Source organism: Serinus canaria, chromosome 2, assembly GCF_022539315.1.
Source record: "Serinus canaria isolate serCan28SL12 chromosome 2, serCan2020, whole genome shotgun sequence".
Classification (NCBI taxonomy): domain Eukaryota; kingdom Metazoa; phylum Chordata; class Aves; order Passeriformes; family Fringillidae; genus Serinus; species Serinus canaria.
In genome coordinates, this window is record NC_066315.1 from 35,907,291 (window position 1) to 35,929,897 (window position 22,607).

At 38.1% G+C, this 22,607-nt stretch overlaps 1 protein-coding gene across 5 annotated transcripts in view; it reads right to left on the bottom strand.

Annotated features, from left to right (window-relative positions):
* TBC1D5 (TBC1 domain family member 5) overlaps positions 1-22,607 on the bottom strand; it is a 316,503-nt gene that overhangs the window by 8,462 nt on the left and 285,434 nt on the right. For all 5 annotated transcript variants that reach the window (XM_050970727.1, XM_030227169.2, XM_050970725.1 and 2 more), the window contains 3 exons: positions 15,472-15,571; positions 2,070-2,149; positions 1,132-1,308 (listed from right to left, as the gene is read on the bottom strand). In XM_050970727.1, the coding sequence (XP_050826684.1) occupies positions 1,132-1,308; positions 2,070-2,149; positions 15,472-15,571 (357 nt within the window). The remainder of the gene's footprint in view (positions 1-1,131; positions 1,309-2,069; positions 2,150-15,471; positions 15,572-22,607) is intronic.

The window sequence follows — 22,607 nt, forward strand, 5'->3', positions numbered from 1 at the left end:
TGTTATATGGCATTCTACCTTCTAGTTTCTAGAAGTAAAAAATCATCAAAAAACATTATTTACCATTTTGGAAAGAAAACAAAAAGTACTTCATAGGAAAAGCTAGGAGATCAAGGGCAAAAATAGGAGTCCATTAAACAAACATTCCAATATGCTGTCTCAGCTTAACCTATGCCTTTATTATGGCAGAAAGTAGTGATTGTAATAACAACAGCTAAGCAAGAAATGAAAACTCTCTAGCAAAGCTTTGCTCTTCACCATTACTGAATATAAAAAAATGAATCTCGGTATTGCCTCTAATACCAAAATACAATTAAAATATATATTTTTAACATAGAGTGTTTTAACTCAGGGGAATTGTGTGTAATAAATCAAAATGACCCTGTGTCATTACTCGAAAATGAATAAATATTTCCTGTGGTTCCTAAGTAAACTTGTCAAAAGAGAACTGACTGCAGACTCAGACTTTGAGGTGATAATGCTGCCACTGATTTATGAGTGTGAGTATCAGTAGCAGGGTGGCAGACTTCAAAGAACTCCAACATAAAAATGAGCAGGCACAAAAGTACTTACATTTAAGATCACGTTTGGGTTGGACTGAATCTTAGACAGAGAGGGCCCTTTGTCTATGAATCTGTCCTATGACTGTATGCTTTGTATGTGAAAACATTGTTTACAGATTCAAGGAGAAAGTCAATACAATGAAGTAGAAGGTAAAAGCAACCTCCTTGCTATTTCCTTTTTGGCACAGGCCGTGAATACACTGCAATGCAGTTAATCAGCTCTTACATAATGGGATCTTGGAGGACAAGGACAATGAGAATAATCATGTGGGAACATTTGGTATGGGAACATTTACCTGCAATTTTTACATTTTTTTGTAGGAAATTAATCTGTGATTCTGTGATTCAACAGTGTTAAAGAACTTCCCCCAAATGCCCAACACTTAGACTTAAATATCTGTGTGTGGAGCATAAGGCTACAATAAAAACTATCAGAGCAGGGCAGTAGCTAGAGGTACAGTTTTAACCCACTCTCCATATGGACCAGGAATGCTGGTGTCCCCCACATCATGTCTGGACATACTAGCAGAAGGCCATCAATGGCCTACTTGAGATGTTTTTATTTTACCTGTTGTCCTGAGATGAACTGTTGCTTTGTCATGACAGGTCCCTTTAGGACGTCACCTGCCCCCTTGTTCTGATTATTGGAACAGTAATGATCATCAGCAATAGTGATTTGCTCATTTTCTTCAGCTTCCAGCTGGCTCTGGTTGAAACGCAATGAACCTTTCAGGATATCCTTGATCTGTTGTTGAATAGGAAAGGAAAGGATGGATATAAGTTAAAAACTGGGAGGAACTCTAAATTTTCTAAAGCTCTGTGCAGAGTGCTTTCATATACCATTTCCCCAAAATATTTGCTTTGAAAAGACAGGAAGCGAGTCAATATTCATATCTATTTTGGCTAAAGATAGAAATAACAGTGAAATGTGGTTTCTATTAGAGTCTGGAGAACAACTATCCAGGAAATCTAAAGAGAATAAGACTGTTAAGATTACTCACTTACTGCCTCACTATAGGTTTAACATACGTAACATTGCTCTTCATAAAATGTATTTTGAGGGAGCAGAGGGCAGTATAATCAGAGCTACAGATGCTCAGCAGTATTCTCATTTTATGTATGTAGTATTTTTTCTTTAATTCAATGATATTCAAGTGCTGTCACAATGAAATAATTGGGACACAGGTGTAGTTGTTGTCTAGCAAGTACATTTGGCATTAAGAAAAATGACAGCAGGGCTTAAGTCCAGCACTTGATGTTGCACTTTAGTTTTGATCTGAGGCCTCCTAAACTTCCACAGGAGCAAATACTGTGCAAATTGTTTGAACTCTTTATAGATGAGTTTTATTGTTACAAATAAAAATACACCACAAGGTTTGATGCACCAGTAAAACAGCTACAAAAAGACAAATCGGCAGTATACAGAAAGAATAAATAGGAAAAAAAAGGAGAAAGGATTAATAGCTCTGAAGGGCACAAGAAAGCTAAGCTATGCAATAGTAATACCTGCTTCAAACCAGCCAAGGAAACCAGAATTTCATCTTCTTTTTCCAAGCGTTCCTGCAAAATGACTTCCTGAATATTTCCTGTAACATCAAAAGAAAGATAGAGAACATCCTAAATAAACTCAAATGTGGTGTTACTTACTGCTGATTGATGCTTTCAAAACAAACTTCTGTGACCTGCAAACACAATTCTGTATCCAAACCTAGAGACTGACAACCTTATTACCTGCAGAGGTGAGGCCAGCATGAGCCTGGCACTGCTGCCAGGAAGCCTCCAGCAATGCTCTGGTCCTGCAGGGCTTCTGTTGCCCCTGTGTACCAAGGAACTCAGGCTACTACTGGCCCCTAGAAGACCTCACCAACCTCTGTGTTACATACAGTTTTGAACTTAAAAATGCTTTGGAAAGCATTCAAAAACAGAGAAAGCTGCTGCATCTCACAGAAAGGTTTAGGTAGAAGCACAGCAATCTTCATCTTGATCCCATGGCCACTGCAGATACTAGAATACTCTTCTTTATAGAAGGACTACAAAAGGTTTCATTCCCCTTCTATTGTCTTCTTTTAGATAAAAGACCCAGGGCCAAGCAAAACTTACTTGACAGAAGGAGTAGTGCAGTACCAACACTTCAGGAGACTCTTGCCTTCCATACCCACAGCAGGGTTTTTCGAGAACGCATTTCACTACCCTGGTATAGAGTGTTTGCAGGAAGACAACCCCAGGCAATTCCACACTCCAACACAGCCCACAGAAACTACAACTCCAATAGCTCTGCAGACTCATTTCATTTTCTGGCCTCCCAGCTCCTGCTTTCCTACTCTTTAAGAAAACAGCAAAGATTCCTAGAGACGGATTGGCAGAATGAGATGGTATCTGTCAACTGAAAATGACAGGATACTCCTTTGTGCCACTCCTGTCTTACATACACAGACTGAGCCCAATGAGTGACACTCATTTGGGAAGAATGCTTTGCTGCTCATGAGTATGTGTATCCCAGGTACTTCACAATTCGAGCTTTGTACAATTAATCCACACCTGTATTGCATTTGTTTGTCTTTATCAACATCCTGCATGTTCAGGGTCCAAATCAGTGAAAAGCCAGAACTGCTGTTAATAGATAATCCTGACAAGGACAAATATGATGACACTGCCAACTCTGACACAATATGAAGTTTCAAGTAAAAGCATTGACTAATTTGGTATGAGTTTTGTGTTTACAGAATAAATAGCAATATAATGAGATGTGGGAGACAGGACAAGAAGAAAGATTAGAAGTGGAGTGGTAGATTTAAAACTTGTGTATAAACAGAAGTTTGAAATTGAGTCGGGGCCAGAAATCAGTAATGGGTAAAAAGGAGGAACAGAAAGGGCTAAGAGGAGAAAGGAACCACGCCTAAGTACTAAATGAACCGCTAAAAAGCAATCTGAGACACAGAAAGAATGAAAGAGTCCAGAACCATGAAAGACAACAGCTGACAAAAGTCAAGGTGATGTGATCAAGGTCAAGAGTATCAGTGAAGGTACCATAACTCAGCTTTGCATAACCAGCCTGCCTGAACGAGGAGATCCATGCTCACATTATTTAGCACCCTTTATTTACTATACTGCAGTGGCAATGTCCTGCAGCAATGTTGTACAATTGTCAAATTGTTGTACAATTGAACAATTTTACATGAGAAAGACACTGCATTATGAAGGCCAGAAATAATAAAAAACCAGATCTTTCTACAAATATGTAGCATTTTGAACTGAGAAAATCCATAATTATTGCAACATTTTACTTCCTTTTTTATTTTATATCTAAATTGTCTATTCCCTCAATTTGGTAAGTAAAATATATTAATACTTATTTATAAAAGAATAACTTACATTCTGTTTCCACTGTTTCAAAGAATGCATGATTTCCTTCTTTTGAAAGGTCCAGAATTTGAAACATCAGAAGTCCAAAGCCTTCATAGGCAGGACAGCCATGCTTGACCACAGCCTGACTCACTGAATTCAACTGTCTTTTCCACTTCTCAGCATTAGAAATGCTGAGATTTCAGCATTAGAAAGGAAAGTATTCCATAGTGGGTGATCCCCACATAAATTAAACCATACATTAAAAACTAGGGCATGCACACGAACTAAGCAGATGGACCAAGAAAATAATTCAAAGCAAACCTCTAACCTGCTGAAGACTAAATGAAGGAAGTATAAAAAATTGGAACAACAAGGGCAAGAAAACAAAAGCTGAAAGGCATTCCACATGATGTAGAAATACTCTGCTATTATTACTGACCTTTAGAGATGTTTTGTGATTCAGTATTTTAAAAAAATAAGGAAAATAATTTATTGTCACTGTAAAACCAAGCCGAAACAGTGTTTGATGAGCCAGTACATTGAGAAATTTCTAAAAACTTATGAATGGAATATGATAGTTACCCAGCAGTAAAAATTAATAGAAATGTTTGTATCATCACATATTTACTTTAGTAAGATTAATGCCAGATTTTAATATTTGTTTCAGAGGAAAAAAGATGAGGCGCAAAAAGGCAGGAAATACAGCCAATAAGTAGCAACTGAGGCATAAAGGCATAAATTGGTATGACCTTCTCTAGTGCAATGAAACAGAAGGAAGGTAGAATTCCTTGTGGAACTGGCAATGAATCCTTTTCTTAAATATGTTGCTGAACTACATATGGCTTCTAATCTGCTGCCCTCATCTCTTTTGAGCGCAAAGGTTTTTAAGTTTCAAACAAGTGGAATCCAAATTTACCACTGCTTGTTCTTCTTCCCTAGCTAGTAAGTAGGGAGGAATTAAGAAAAATAATCCTTAGATGAGTGAAACATACAGGCAATGTGATTTTGCATGAATGCCTCCTTGACTGCATCCTTCTGCTGAGACCCCCCTTTGAAATCCACATGGACTGGAAAGAGATATGGGAAGAAGAGGAGGGATGGCAAGAAAGTTGGTATGTGCTCTGCAGCTGCTCTCCTGTGAATGGCTGTGCCAGGGCACAGCATCCTCACTGGGGGACTCTCATCCAAGGTTTTCCCACTGTTGGGGGGACCTCATAGGGCAGTCAGTTGCTGAGATCAAGAGGGAAAACAAGCTCTCAAGTGCAGACAAAAGCTTATTTTACCTTTCTGTATCTCAAAAGGTACCCTTGCAACTGGAAATACTTTAAAAGATACTATTTCAAGAGTGTTATATTGATATACATATTGATATAATATTACTCAGCTGAAGGACTTTTACTTTAAGCTGAGATGTATAATTTAATTATTCGACCTTCAAAGATGTTATTTCACTTTGAGAGAAGTGCTTCATGTATATGAATGAACTGGCCACATATTGATTTTTTTTCCGTATCTGTTGCTATATATCAGTACCTCACAGCTGGTTTTTTTTAATATAAAAAAGTAACTATCTTTAAAAAACTCTGCAGATGTCAATTTGGAAGTGAAACCACCTTCTTACCTTTAAAAAAAACCCCACTGATACAATGAATCAAACAAACAGATTATGTGATTTCTATATTATTCAAAACTGAGTCCAGTTTGATTCTGTGCTATAAATATCTATCTGTTGGGATAGCTGTTGTAATTCAAAAGTTATTAAAATTCTATTGTACAGAGTAAACGAAGGTTAAGGTCAAATATTCCTGACTGCCCTGTTTCGTTTTTTTTTTCTTTCTTTCAAGATTTCATTTACCTGATGCCAAATGTTTTCTCCAGAAAAAGACAATATTTCTTTATTCAATGAAGTTCTTAGTTGAGGAAAACAAAAAGTGAATTTTGCAACTTCTCACCTGGTGGTCAGAGCACTGCTGTGAGATGTACAAGATACCAGACTGTCATTACAAGACTCTGGATTTGTTTCAAAATAGTGCTAACAAATGTCTGACTATCACAAAATGAGCTGTCATACCCTGACTGTGAGCCTGACTAAGCCTCAGAAATACCAGAGCTGTTAAACCAGTTGTTCTCTTCAGAAGTCAGCAACATTATCCACTTTGATGGATGCCCTTAAACCAGATTCACATCTCAAAGGATGCCTTTTATATAATGGATTAGAATTAATTTTGGGTACTTATTCTTAAATGACCAGACGTGTTTAAGTTTGCTAGATACCAGACCAGTAAATCAATAATTATTTCCTGAGTGAGACTGTGATCAGATGCCTTGATATACTTTAAATCCAACTCCAACTAGAGCAGGAACATGCAAATGATTGCATTCATGTTCTTTTTTAAAAAATGTGGAGAAACATTGTGGCAGGTAGTGAATTCGTTAGCAACAGCTGAAACAGCTAAAAATTGAGATGAAATATATTTTTTATTTTTTGCTCTCACAGTTATGGCAAATTGTGAATCACTTTACATGCACACTCACTGTAGAATACTTAAAAAAAATCAGGATTTCTATTTCCTTCCCCTAAATTAATTGCTAAATTTTAAACTGAAGACATGCTATCCATAGCGATGAAAGTGGAAAAACATCCACAGCAGCTTCTAGCAGGAAAATTAGATAAAGCTTATGCTCTCTGACGATTGAAATGCTCTATATTCCATGATGGTGTGAGCAGTCACTGCTGAGTTCCCAGGCCGGGGAAAGGGGCTATTCAAAACATTCCTCTCTGAATGTGGAAAAGCTGTTAGGCTTGGCATAATTATTTTAGAGGCTTATTAAATACAGTAACTTTCACTGAAAATTTTGTTTGCATTCAATACAGATTTTGCAAGAAACCCAACCACCCAACTGGAGCTGCACTAAATGAATGGGAAAAGTTGTCTGAGGGGACCTTGCTGTAGACAAGGTCCCCTCAGGCATCTCTCTTCATGCCCATCCATCCAGAAGACAAATCTGCACCTCTTCCCTTCCACTGAGGAGGTGGGAGACAAACACTCTGCCAGATGAAGGCACAAAGCACACTTGACATAAAATCAGATGGATGCGGAAAAAAACCAAACTTCTCTGAGGTTTTGTTTTTTCTCACTACTGCTTTTGCAGTGCATCTCCCTCCTAATGATTTCTATTTTAAGCTGGTCTCTGTGGGGCCTTTCCAGGAAGATGACTCCTGCTGAGAGGAGCTAACTCGAAATAGCCGCAAGCTGTATTACGAATGCTGCTTTTCTACTACTAGCTCCTGATCAATGACTTGTGAACAAGCAACAGGGCCAGAGTCATGTTAAATCGACTTTTTTCACCCTTGTTTTCACTACTGGGAAGAGAGCTCAAACTCAGAATGCAAAAGTACCTTCTCACTTCCATTGTAGGCAGGAGCAAGGGAGAACTGAGGGTATTACTACACATCTTTATTTTTCCAAAACAGAAGAGCCAGAAGTGTTCCTATATGTGTCAAGGCACAGCCAACTCTCCGGACTCATATTCCAGTACTGCTGTATGATTGTCTTTATGAAATCAGGGTTTACAGAAAATGTTTCCAACATTCCCTGCACAATATACCAGTGACAGCAAGACTGCCTTCTCAAGAACATTAAGGGCCTAGGAGGACAGACTGGGACTTTAGCTTCTGATAATCAATCCTTCTCTCTTTTCACAATAAATACAGCTTTCCTTCCTGAACTTGGTCTGATGAGCACAAAAATGAACTCTAGACCTTAACACTGGTTTGTGGCCTTTCTACAAAGACTATGCTGTATGGCATAGTGATATTGTAGTTTAATAATGCAACTCAGGATGTTTGCAACTATTGCATTTTCCTTCCAGCATTAAAAATGCAAATGAGAGGAATTTAATTCCCTTCTAAAACAATAGTGTTTGTGATCTAAGTGTTGATGAAGGCATCACTGCTAAGAAGCCTTTCATTTACCTATCTCACTGTGAATGTGAACACTTCTAGTAACAATTACACATTATATTAAAAACACAACTTAGCAACACTTGAGTCTTAAAGAACTTAAAGATCCTAAAAATATGAAATTATCTGTGAAAGACTGCATTCTTCAGAAGATTTATTTGAATTGAAATAATTTATACAGTGTTGAATATAAGCAATGTATTTATACTTCTGATTCATGTGTTGTGCAGAGCACCAACACTTCATCAATATTTGAAGCTTGGTAATGCTTGTGACATCACAGAAACAGTAGTAAAAAGTTACTAATCATCAACTCATAGCAAGGCACAGAACTACAGATGTACAAAGAAGGAGATTGGTAGGGTCATGAAGTCATTTCCGCCATCTCTTGCTCAAAGACACAATCAGTTCTTAGCTGTTAACTCTAATTTACACACAGTAAGCAGATTATGCTTAACATATACCTTATATTTATGGAAATAATGGGGAAACTAACAATTTAGTCCTACAACAGTTTAGCTGCTGCTAAGGTTTTACTTCTTTAAAGCTGGAACTGGAAGACAAACCACTGCCCAAGAGATGCTGGAAAGGAAAGGGTGGATTGTCAGTGTACTTCAGTATAAGAGAGATGCTCACTGAGAAGCAGGGAGGAAGCAACAGGAGTTCTCTGAAAGTTGCAAAGAGAGCTGTTAATCAGGTAATGAGGGGCTGTGTAAGCTTCATTATTTTAATCTCCTTTTCAGTCAGACTACTGGGATGAAAGCATCTGTAGGTGCCTACCACAGCTGAACTTTCAGGACTGGCACAGTTGTCACAGAAAGAAAGGAGGTTCGCTCTGAGCTGAACCAGTTGTTTCTGACCTTAAAAGCTACCCTTAAGTGACAAAAAGGTTGTCAAAATTCATGGAACATGAAGAATTACACTTTTATTCTTCATATAAATTAAAAAAAAAAAATACATATATAAAAAAATAAGTATTTGTAAAATTACCAGAAGTGACAGTCTGAAAGTAAGTCTGTACAACAAATATTTGTTGCATACTATGCTATACAACAAATACTTGTTTCCTAGTAAGCATTCCTACATTTGATTTAATAAATTTGCTAATGTTCTTTCTTTACATGCTGTTTTTGTAGGTTATTGTACATCATAATTCCAAACCAAATACAGCAATCCCTTAGACTCATGGGCCTGTGTTTGATGTGGCCTTTTATACTGATAGCATTTCTAATCACACTGGATTTATAAGCCATGGATTATTTTATTTATGTCCCAAGCATAAGAGAACTTGTTTAATGCATTTACTTCCTCAACAAATGCTGAAGTAATTAATTTCAGCACAGGGCAGCAAAATGATTTCCATTTCATTTTATCCTTACAAAAATGTCATAACCTTTCATCTCATCACATGACACATAAAACAAGAATTCAGTACTATCTTGAACACATTTAACAAGCACTGTGTCTAGATCTATATTGGGCAGTATGTCAATCCCTAAATACTGAGCATTAAATCAACTTCCTGCTCTCCTTTCCCCATTGTAAATGATCCTTAAAACAAAATGCATCCTTATAACAATTACACTGACTGATAAGGGGGAAGGAATTAAATCAGTCTAATTAAACCTTTAAAAGTGCTATTTCACACAACAACCAAAATTATACTAGCAACTATATCCTGTAAGTATTTATTTCTTTATTTTAGTATTTTTTCTTCCTTGCTCATGGTGCTTGCAATAATCACAGTGAAAAGGTGGCTTTGAACTATTTTTAGTAAGTCTTCCAAATAACATTTGTCTGGAAGATGTCAGGAAGTGCTAGTGAATACGCAAGTGCCAGCACTGCTTGATGTTTGTGGCAGGGTTGTCCTGTGATCCCATCCAGAGAACTCTTAAAAGATTGGTTTTCATTTTTCTTATTACCATGATGCTGTAATTTCTGGGCATTTTCTAAATATATGCAGTTTTTTACAGGCTGCCTATGAAAGCTGAGCTGACATGCCATGGTGGTGTTTAGAAGGACGGGAGATGAAAACTTCACTTTTCCACATCCCTTCCATTATCTGCAATGGAGGGGCAGATATGTACTGGAATACTGGTGAAGGACATAGCAACATATTACAGACAGCAGGAGTGAAATTGGAAAATGCACCCCAAGCAAAAGCCAACAGCCCTGTATGGGAAGCTCAGAGAAGGATTTATTTGCTTTGGCTTAGTGAAGCCATGATGCTTTACTAGATGTGGGTCAGACCTAAGAGGTTTTTGTGATGTTGCCTCCAAGACAAGAAGTGATTTAAAGACCTGGATATTGAGCAGCATATTTCTGAGACCCACCTGAATCTCCCTCTGGCAGCTGGTTCAAGTTAAGCAGTAACAGTATGAAGGTGAAATTAATAAAACCAGGCAGACTTATGTTTCCTCTGTATAATTGGGTACCTCTGCACATATTTCTAGGGTGTTGTGCAGAACCCTGTGAGCTAACTCTGCAGAAACGGTATGAATCCTCAGGGCTTATTAGCTGAGGCTCTGTGCAGCAAGAAAGCAGCTAAATTGCTTCTGAATCTCAGCTAGCTGGGGAAGCAACCTTCTGCATTTACATAGTGCTGCCCTTAAGCAAAAGCAAGTGGGGAATGACCTTAGTTTCTCTACTTTTATAACCTGATAAATTTGCCATCAAAAAAATAGTTTCTATATAAAGATCTCCATATCCAAGTTAATACTGAACCAATGTTCCTTTAAATTCCTTCTCATGAGAAGGACTTCCTGTGCTACTTGTGTAATTACCTGGTAAACTTTTCCACACTTGGAGGTCTGAGGTTCACTATCTCAGGTTCTTCTGTCTGAGATAGTGGTGATGGATTGGTTCCCGTCCCACATAGAGACAACACTTTGAAATTCAGCACTTTTCTTTCTGGAACAAAACTGGCAAGTTAATACAGAACCTCCACAATCTCTCATATTGGCACTTGCCTATAGAGGGGAGGGCTGATACTTCTCCAGGGCTGTAATTCACTTTTTTTAAAAGAAGCTGCCTTTTATTTGTGGGCCAGTGTGGACATGGTCCAAACCCTAAACATATCAGAGTAGCAGATGGTGTCAGATGACAATGTCATTAGCTGGTGTCACCTGAACTGCCATCTAACAGGCTTGAGCCTGGGATGTAACAAAGCTTTGCTCTTGGAGACACTCCAGACTGACTCCATGTTGAACAAACGCCTCAGACTCATTCTCATGTCCAGTGTGAAGGACAAGAGAGGAATCTTCCAGTAGATACTATAAGGGCCTCTGAGTGCTGTTTGTGTGCATGTCTCTTAGATATGTCTTTCATTATCTACTCTAAGACATCATACAGATGTCACATTTACCAGGAAAAATTTTTTCTGAATGTGCTTGCTAGCTTGATGCTTTTATTTTCACATACTTCAAGAAAGGAGGAAACAATCAAAATTTTTCAAAAAAGAAGTAACATTATGACAGGTAAAAATATTGTAATACTTAAATGGTGTATTACAGCTTTCTGAATCATTGAGCCTTGAAGAATTCATGCGCACCGACAGTAGAGTGTCTCCCAGAAAGAAAAATGCTTAAGAATATTACCATATTTCTGAAATCACCAGTGACAATATTATTTCCTAAAAAAAGCTAGTACTTGTGAAAAAGTAATATCAAGAAAATGTATCTGTGATGATGCTGGAGCAGTGATAGCTATGGCAACTATACTTTTTCACTATGAGCTGAGTAATATTCTGCATTTATTTTGTGAACAAAGCCACATGACAGGTTTACAAGTTTGGATGTATCTTCATTTCAGTAATGGAAAAATTGAACACAGGATTTTTTTTTTTTTTTTTGAAAGCTGTGACAAGCTTGTGAAAACAGGTGGGAGAAACAGCAAAATCTACTTCCCTGTATTGCCATTTTACATACCTAAATTTTGACATTTGTCCTTGGAGGTGTTAAAAGGAATTTTCCCTGAGCAGTACTCCAGTGGTTAAGGGAGAAAGGAAAGAAAAGTAAAACTCTTTCTAATGCACAGCCCTAAAATGGAGAACAAAATCACAAAATGACTTTCCTCCATTTTAATAATGAACCCCCTATTTCTAATTTCTACCCATAGCACTAAGTAGCAATATTTCAGAACCATCATTCATTGCCATGGTAACATGCCCTGATATTACAAGCAGTTAATTATGTCGTTGCCACGTTGTAGACTGTGGGGTTTATTTACAGGAGGAGATAAACATTTAATGAAAGCATCTCTGAACATATGAACAAAATAAAAACTGCCATTCTGTCCTTCATACTCAAAACAGCATAGATAATTTCATGGTTATTTTGATAATTTCCCAGCTACAACATATCATCTCTATAATGAAGTAACTGCATCTGACTGTCATCTGGATTCCCCTTGTAAGGGAAAGAACCTGAGAAAAGACAGCCAAAAAAATCCTCAACTGTCTCATTATAAACCATGAGAAGAATATTCTGTAATTGTTTGATATTGTGATTATTTTGTGGCAAATGATCACTGGATATGCATTTTTATAAGCCTGAATTATAATGTGACCTGCAAATGCACGTTATAATTATTATAACGTGACCTGCAAATGTAATGCATCCTACAAGAAAAAGAATATTGGTTGAGTAATAATGTCTGAAAAGACAGGTTTATAACATCAATCTTTAAAAAAAGGGAGCTTTTTAAGTATAAGCACTTAAATTTTATCAAATTTAAAAGGCAGGCCTGACTGCTTGACTGACATATTCATAACTCACAGAGTTGTCTAACTCTTTGCTGAAAGAATTAGCTCTGTAAGACTCCCCAACTTTTATATATCTGCATGTTTTTATCAACAGTTTGGACAACCATTAAATATATGATGGGTATGTCTTGCAGTTAGAAGGGCAGAAGAAAACTGAGTACATCACAGAGTTACCTGAATTATTCAGCTAAAATGCCAAATGGCAAGAAGTGAATTTTAATATCGTCAAATACAAGGAACACAGGCGGAAATAAACATTTCCTGATTTTACCCACAGGATAAATGCCTCTGTTTAGAAAGCTGTGATTCACCAAATTTAAAAGGTCATAACATATTATCACCTCAAACTATCACCGTATCAAAGAGCACTAATGTGATGCTGCAATACAAATGTTTAAAAAGAGCAATGCCACATGAGAGTAGAGAGATGACCTTCCCTGTGCTACGTAACCACTTTCCTGGGCCCAGTGCTGGTACAGCATGTCCTGATACAATTGACCCACTTGAAAAGACATATGAAAATCCTGAAGAATTCAAAGGAAGACCACAAAAATGATCTGGTCTAAAAAGTAACTTACACAAAATAAAATGTTCTACTTAGCAAAGACAGTGCTGAGAGATTACTTTATCGCTGCATATAGGTAAGTTAAATGAGGATTTTCAACTTTGTTATTAAAAATGCTACACAAGCCAATAGCTGGGTGAGGAAGTCAGAAAAATTCAGCCAGAGAGGAAGAAGTAATATCCTTAAAGTTAAGTGTTCAAGACAGTTTACAAGAGGAGTGATATAACTCATCTGCTCTGCAGTTTCTGAAACAAAGCCATTTTCATGGGTAAACGGATACCTGGGGGACAATAGGATGCAGCAGCCCTTGCTAAATTTTCCCTTTAGAAACAACCAGATATGCTTTTGGGTTTTATTTTGCTGCCCTTCTCTGAAGCCCTGAGCAGTATATGCACTCGAGATAATCCTCAGGGGTGTTCTATGATGCACCAGAGAATCCATTTTCCAGCACAGCCTGCTGGGATTTTCCACATCAGCAAGAATTGTAGTGGGTTTTCTTTCCTGTTTCCATTGGATCATCTGCTGGTTGATTTGGGCATACCTAAACCCATAAATTTGCTACAAGTGTAGAGGCTGTGAAGGTTGGTGGTGTCTGCCTCTCTTGCGCTGTTTATCATTTGTAACTGTTAAGCTCTATAGGATATAAACACACCAGTGTGAGACAAATATACAAAGTTGCTAGTCCATGCTGTTGACAAGACATGCAGGAATATTGTGAAGAAGTACAGGGAGTAGACATGGAAGAGACTGGGCCGGCAGGCTCTGAGAGTGCTGCAGGGGTGTCACAATACACCCAGGACACTCCACAGCCAAAGCACTGTAAGGGATGGCTTTCCTCATCCTGTGAGGGTAACAAACCACTCCACAGTGCTCCTGGGACACTGCTGGCCCGAAATGCTTTTGTTTCCAATATGTTTGTGAAAAAGAGTTTAACCCCTCGATACGATCACAGATCATATGCTTTCAGTTCATGAATCCAATGCTGAAAGGCAGACTGCTTCAAGGAGCTTTGTCTGGGTTTATTCTGATTCCTGGTGCAGCTATAGTTGGTGAAATGTTTGTGCTTGGAACTGATACCCTTGCTAAATACTCCTTGATTTCTTTCCCAGAGGAAAGAAACTTCAGTTTTTCTTCTTGACACAGCAATCTTTTCCCCATCATTTCAGTAGCTAATAATTTATCCCTTTGCTTACTTCTAATCTCATCATTAGTCATGTGCCTTCACAAAAGCAATACAACACATCAGACTAAAGCTGTCAGGGATAGAGGTTTAGACTTGGCTTTTCAAGGCTGTAATTCCCAACTTTCAAGCAATACAATATTTATAACTTTTCCTAGGTTTGTAACAGTGGCTAGTAAAACACCCACATGAAAGAAAATACAGTTACAATTTGGTTTTCACATCTGAACCTTCTGGCCTGACAAACTTAGATATCACATGTTTAGTTCTACCTACTGAAATCTTCAATTTATTTGGCTCAGATATTGCAGGCCATAAATAAACCTTAAAATTATTGCAATTTTGCCCTGATTTCTCAACAACAGTGCTTTTTCACATAACTAAATATAATAACATTTAGAGTTCAGTTTGACACAGTTTGGCCTGTGGGTAAAACCACCACTTTTATGAAAACCTGGTTAAAAATATTTATGCTTGATCTGAGTGAAGTTTTTTGTTTACTTTCTCTTGTAAGATTTGTCTTGGCAATATGTAGGCAGAATTTTAGACTGGAGTATTTGCTGATTCTGTTCCCAATGCATTGACTTTTATCTTACTGTATTTCTTCTGTTCTGAGAAAAATATCAAACTATCCAGCCTACAGTAACATTTTAACATATCAAAGGTAATCATAGATTATAAAAATGTTACATTTAATGAAAGTATATGAATATTATACAACTATCACTGCACACATCAAGTATCACTGTGGGACTGTTGAACTCCAAATGGACTTCAAGTCTCTAAGTTCACATGGTTTGAACTCCAACAAGTCTCTTACAATACAAAAAATCAAAGGCATCTGTGCTAAAATGCCTCTACTTCTTATTAGTATCATCAGTGGCTATCCTACTCCCAAGTTTAAAAGTGTGACAGAATAAAGATACAGAGGCTGGCAGCATCTGATAGAACAACTGAGTACATCAATTCAGTCTTCATCATGGCTTATAAAATAATATGCACTGTACTACATAAATATTGTTTTAGTTCTAATACAAACACTGAAAGAGCCTTTGCAAAGATTTACAGGTTAATTCAAGGTACTGCACTTACCAAGATGCGTGTTCATCATCTTTGCACAATATTTACACATGGCTTCCAAATCGTTTAGCTGTCCTTGTAGGAATGAAATCTGGGCCTCTAATTCCTCCTCCTACAATGAAGAGATTATTAGCATTAAAATGCCCAAAATTTCTATAATGCAGACTCAAAGTAGTTAGGTTAATCCTTGACATGCTTAGACCTCTTTTAACTTCTTCTATTCCCTTGTTCTTGGAAAGTTTTGTTGTTTCATAGAAACAGGGCTTGGTTTTAATATCTCAGTGTTCATTAGTACTACTCTTTTTCTTTCTAAGGAATTAAATAAAAACCTATCTACATTGACCTCAGAAAGGTTAATGATTCAGGATTCTTTTATGGACCAGCTACCTGGTTTCACTTGTGCAAACACAGTACCACAGCACTGGCTGAAAAAACTCACCAAATAAAAAAAAAATCTTATTTCTTCTATTTCCTCAGCTATTCCTTTGAAACCTTTTTTTTTTTGAATTTCAAGAGACATATTTCATGAGACCTAGTATTGCATCTCAAGGATGCATTACTGCCATATATTTTGGCACACTCATTCTTGTAATCATCCATCATCCTCTATCTGTATTTAATCCCTACACTTCTGTTCACAGCCAGCTTCACTTTCAGACACCATCATACAAAATATTTAGGTGAAAACTATTTTTAACACACATAGTACAAAGCAGTTACTCTAAATTATCAAGTTAAAGTTAAAAAAATATGCATAAAGTATAATTTAAAATAGGAACGAAAAACATTGATTTTAAAGGCCAAGAGAAGCATTAGTACCCAGCCATGGATACATGTCCTGTCTAAGCAATGGGAAGTATCTCAGCTAAGAATTCCTCTCTGAATGCCTTATTTTGCTGGTTTACAAATCCACCCAGTCTTGACTTTGAAGACCATACTCCAGAGGAAGGTCACCACTCCTTTGGAAAAATTCCTTCAAAGCTAAGTCACAAACAGTATTAAGTAGGCTTTTGTTTAAGTATTCAAATGAATTAAAGATATTCAGAGAAAGCCAAAGTAACTGTTTAGCCTCCTGTTTTTCTTTGGAGCTTTGCAGTTCTATCACAGTCTTGTTTGATGGAGATCCCTGAGCATTAGAGAGCGAATTACTTTTCAAATGAAAAAAAAACCACCCAAAACTGATCAGCAAGAATAAATAGAATGAGTCAGTCTTGATTTAAAGGTAAAAGTGATCATAATCTCCATCAGAAACCAAGTCAGAACCAAGTAAAGGAAACTTTACACTAATATATAATAAATCCAAAAGCAATTGATGAATAAAAAGCAACTTAACTGTAGCATTATCACTTTTTGCCTACATGCTTTTTCCTTGCACCTAATAGATATGAAATATTTTTTCCTTGCTATTTCTTTATATTATATACTCTCACCTTTTCCTTCTTATCCTCATACTTTGACCACTTAGACCTCAAAGGGATTTTTGCCAATTTAGAATTGCTTAGTGACCTCCTTCAAAGTCTGCAGTTCTGTCATGGCCCGTACAAGCATATCTGCATTGACATTTCTATTCAAGTGATGTTCCTGCAGAAGACCTTTTTCTAGTACAAACAGCTATTGACTGCAAGAAACAATCTACCATAAATTTTAAAGTACTATTGGCACTGCAAGTGCAGCTGTAGGATAGGGAAAAGTGAAAATATTTGAGTATTCTACTATAAAATAACACAATCAAATTCTAAAATCATTAGCCAGTAATTGAACCCCAGTTTATATCCTACAGGTGAATAAGAAAATTTAACTTCTTGTAATAAATATTTCCATGTCTTCCAGACTAATTTTTTTCTTATTTATAGGTGAAAACTGCAGTAAATTGATCTTGAAATGCTTTTGGACTGAATTCATCCGAACAGAGTCTGAAACTGACCTTTTCAATTATACAACAGTACCTCTTCTCTTGGCAAGTGAGAGCAGTGCTGATTAAACTACATCCCCTGTTCTTTCCGCTCGCTGGGATCCAGCCTGGGGAGGAGCAGTGCTCAGCAGACCCAGCAGGCACAAAGCAGGGAGCTGTGGTCAGGGAGTCACAGACAGTGCAAGAGGTCTCTTTTCCAGGTGGAAATCTTGCACAAGGCTAAATGGACTTGCAGTTCCTGACTTATTTGGCAACTGTGGGAATGGCACCAAGAAGTGCTGGCAGTGGGATGGGCAAACAGGCAAGACAATGAACTTGGCACTTGACATAGAAGAGACCCAGGGCAGCTTGCACAATTAGACAACACTGAAATGGTGATGACTCGCTACAAGGTATAAGCTTCACCTCTGCTGTCACCAGTGGTGCTGTAACAACCTCTGTGCAGACTCTGAGTGTGACCTTTCTGAGGGGGGGGCTCGCAGGGTTGTGGCTCCACAGCAGTAGGTGAAGAGTTGTAAGAAGAGGCAGGTGTGTTTATTGCATTGGGGTGACTGACAGGTGATTGACAAGATCTTTCCAGGTGTAAAACTTCATGCAACAGACAGGAAAGGTGCAACTGAGGCAATATACAGTGGGAAGAAGGCATATACTGATAAGAGGGATGGAACTGTAAACTTGTGACTTCTGGCAGCAGAAGGGTAAGAACAAGCTCCCTCAGAGCATGAATTCAGGTTGGGCACTTTATCAGAGCACTACCAAGGGAAAGTGATGAGTGTGTGGCTGGTGACTCTTCAAGCCTGACTTGTCACTTAGGAAGGTCTCTTGCTTGTTTGGAGCCTTGGTTTGTGGTGTTGCAAAAGACTGTTTGGGGTCACCCATTTTTCTGACTTTTTTCCTGCTTATTCATGCATTCACCAAACACAGGGTGATGTGAAACAATTTTAGTTCAAAAGTGACTGTAGGGCTCCTGAGCAAGGGTGAACAGGAACCCCTCTGGTGTTTCTCTTCAATCCTATGGCAAAAGGGAAAAGCCTGGAGAGCAGCAGGTGTACAAGGCAGCCCACATATGGTTACATACTTGCTGGCATTAGCTGGGCTTCAACTATTTTGCTTGTTGCTCCCAGTTTGATGAGGACAGACAACTTAGAGAACAGGTCTACCTGGTAAAGATGGGGAAGAAATCTTTGTGAACAGACTTGGTAATCTCAGGGGGAGGACTTTGCCACAGAACAGGGACCTAACCCAGATATACATGAGGAATCAGCACATACAGACAAGGTAGGCAGAAGGTTCACTCAGCTGAGTAATAAGCTTCTTAATGAACTAAAATGGGAAAAGCACGTATGGAGGTGGAAATGGTGGAAATGGAGAGCACATGTGTGGAAACAATGGCAGGAAACAAAGGACAGGCACACAATAATTGTTTGGGCACGTGAACAAAACTAGGAAGGACAAAACCCCATCTGGAGCAAAAATTAATGGGGGACATTAAGGGGTAACAAGAAGCAATCTTATAAGTACGCAGAGCAGCACAAGGAGATTCAAGGAAAATGGTATATTGCTAACTAAGGGAGATAAGACAATGACACATGGTACAGAAAAGGCTGCAGCACTTTAATCCATTTTTGCATCTCACTTTTTAGGCCAACTCTGTTCCTAGACCTCCAGATGTACTGTTTGGGAAGGAGAGGAATAGCTATGGAGGGGGAAGGGCATAAGCTGGGGAGTACCCAAAGAAGCAGTGTGTGTTCAAACACATGGGACCACATGGGATATACTTATGGGTGCTGAAAAAACTGACAGGGTGATTGCAACACCACTGGCTACCACCTGTGAAAAGTCACTGCTATTACAGAACATCCTTGTGGCCTCACCTTAGTCCTTGGAAAAATCGCGGAGCATGTCCTCTTGGAATCAATTTCCAACATGTAAAGGACAAGACAATAATCAAGAAAAGTCAACAAGGATTTACCAAGAGCAAATCATGCTTGACCAGCCTGGTTGCCCACTATGACAAAATGACTGGGCATGCAGATGAAGGGAGGGAAGTGAATGCAATGGAGTTTTACTGTAGTTAGGCTTTTGACACATTTCCAAAAGTGTTGTCACTCATAATATGATGAAGTATAAGCTTATTGAAAGGACTCTAGATAGGATGGATTGTTCAGAATCCCAGGCTTAACGAACAGAGTTGATAGCTTGAGGTCCAGTTGATGTTTGGAAATGAGCACAGTAACAAATGGACTGGTATGAAGACACTGTTCAGTATCTTCATCAATAGCCCAGATAAGAAGACAGAATGTACATTCAGTAGGTTTTCGGATGATACAAAATTGGGAGGCGTGCCTGCTGTTCTGACTGGTGGAATTTCAACTCACAAACACCATGAGACACAGGAAGCCTAGGCAAGAGAAGCCTTTTTGAGGTTTCTGTTTTAGAAATTTCTGTAAGCGCAAAATTCTGCCCCCAAGAAGAAAAATCCCAATGCGCCAGTGCAGACAGGGAAGGAACTTTTTGTTTCAGATCAGCTGAAAAGGATATGGAGGCTACAGTGGCTGTTGAGCCACTAAGAGACAAGTTCTCTTATTATGAATAATGTAAACAGTTGCACTGAGCTACATTATGAGCAATGTGGTCAGCAGATCCAGGAAAGTCATTACACCCCTTTCTATTCAGTGCTTGTGAGCCTTTGCCTATAATAACACTTTGGGCCTGCAGTTCAAAGACACTGAGAAATTGGAGAGGACCCAATGCAGGGCTGCTGGGAAGGCTACAGGTCTGGAGGAGAGGCTGAAGGAATAGTGCTTGTTTATCTTGGTGAAGAGGAGCTCAAGGGGGATCTACGGGGAGCCTGTAACTATGTGAAGCGACAAAGATGATGGAATCAAACTCCTCACAGATGATACAGAAGGCACTATGGCCCAAAACTTCCCCTTGGAAGGTTCAAATTGGTAATTAGGAAAATATTCTTCATTAGAGGAGCAGTGCAGCACTGGAAGAGGTTACAGAAGAGGTAGTTCCTATTCAAAGTCACTGACCTGACGCAATGCTCGTGATTGTATTATTCCAAGTAGCAGCTTAAGCAGAAGTCTCTTCTATACAGCATTTCTAAGACTAATCTTTTCACAGTACCTTTCAAAGATTGCTCTGTACAGGTAAGCAGCTAAATCATAAATCCCCTAGGAAAAATGACCTTTTTTTCAGTATTCTAATGTCAAATTCTTTAGCAGTACTAGATGAAACCACTGATTTATAGCCAGCATAGTGCAGATGCTCTCCTATACACTGCACTTTCCTCTAAGTGCAACTTATCATTGTGCTAGCAAAATGAGTAGCCTGGATACCATTTTTATTTTGTGTACATATAGCAGTCCTGATTTGAGCTCTCTTATGCCTGAACAGAGACTTATAAATTCTTCGAACAGGCCAAACCTAAATCAGTACAAATCCAGTATGGTCTGGACCAACCTTTCAGCTGAAACTGACCCTTCAGCTGATCTGACACACACAACACCAGAAACACGTGAACAATTCCAACTCATTCAACCAAAATACAAAATCAGTGTCAATTTACCAAACAACACGTTCTATAAAGCTCAATATTTTCTAATATTGGGAGCTGCATTATGAGGAAGAGAAGCAAATCAAGCAGCAAATCAAACTAAGGAATCACTGCATCAGACAAGGGAGACCAAGATCTGCAAACTGACGTATGCAATCTTGCAGAAAAACAACTTAATACTTTCTGAAAATTCAGCTCGAGGGTTCTCAAAAAACTATGACACACCTTCAGCCTTGCAGATAATGTAGAACCTTACAGATAAACATTAACATCTGGAATTTAACAGGAGAATGAAAAGGAAGTAATTTATTTGTGATACTACATTGATTTACATTTCACTAACAATATTAAGCTGACTAGAATTTATGTATCCAGTCAAATCAAGATTCTATTTGAGTGCCTTCATATACACATCTCTGAATATTTTCCTAGTTTTGGCAAGACTGAATCTGCAAAAAACTTGACTTACATTTATGTTTCTCATATTTGTCTTTCTTCTTATCCACATATGAGAACTTTGCTTATATTGTTACATTTCCTTTTTTTTCTTTTGCCATGAGAACTAATTCCTTTATGATTAATTTTTTGACATTTCTATGCTATTTTCCCTCCAGTCTATACAGTTCTGGTACTCTCCATTTGTCCAAAGCCTGTTCTTCTGTTTTTATTACCCTTCCTCTCATCTATCTTCTCCCCTTTACAAAGAGAGCTATGGAAATAAATTTTTATATCCTTCCTTTTCTCCTGAGCTCATAATGAGATCAGCGATGCTTCCCTGTGCCCCATTTTCCATCAAATTTTACTGCATCAGGAAAAAAAAAAGGAAAGTGGTCAGTATAGTCAAGAAACTTTTACACTTTTGACATTGCAATCCTATCCTTTTACAGCCCATGGCTTTACATGCTGCAATATGGTTTGCAGACCTGGGTATGTGCACTGGAATTTGGTATCCTTTACGAGGTCTGACATACAGTTTTGGAAGGAAGCCACTCTTTCTTAAAATTGCATTTATCAGTTGAAACAAATTTGCTCCCGAATATATGACATAGAGCTAAACACAGTATTCTGGAAAACAGGGAAAACAAACATGGACTATCAGGACTGTAATGTCTTCCTTTCACAATACCATTTAGTTTTCAGTCTTGATATTCAGGAGATAAAAGAAAAATTGTACTTTTGTCTGCTTAACCCATGTAGAAAAGTCAAGGAAAAGCAAACTCTGTTGTCAAAGCTTACAACAATGCATGTCCAAGCATTTCATTCATGACTGCTCAGAATGGCAGAACTCCATTCATCTTAAAATTGAATCCTGAATAAGAATTAACTTGGCAGCACCACCAAGTGCTAAGTGCTGTGGAAAAGAAACTATCTTCAAAGAGTATTTAAAGGTATTTAATCACTAATGCTGAAATTTAAAACATAAAAAAACCCCTAAACCAGTGACAGAACTGAGCTGATGGAAGAGCCCAGTCTTCCTGGGGTCTGTTCTGCTGCTAGTCAATGATAGGTTGGGTGAAGTGTGGAGAAAACAGAATGCCATGACATAAACATGGAACAGTACTGCCCAGAATACTCTTCCAGACTATACAGATTTGCACAGCAGTGATGTCTTGAGCTTGAGGTGGTCTCGGGTTTTTTTGTTTGCTTGTTTGTTTTTTCCTGTAGTTAGTAGCT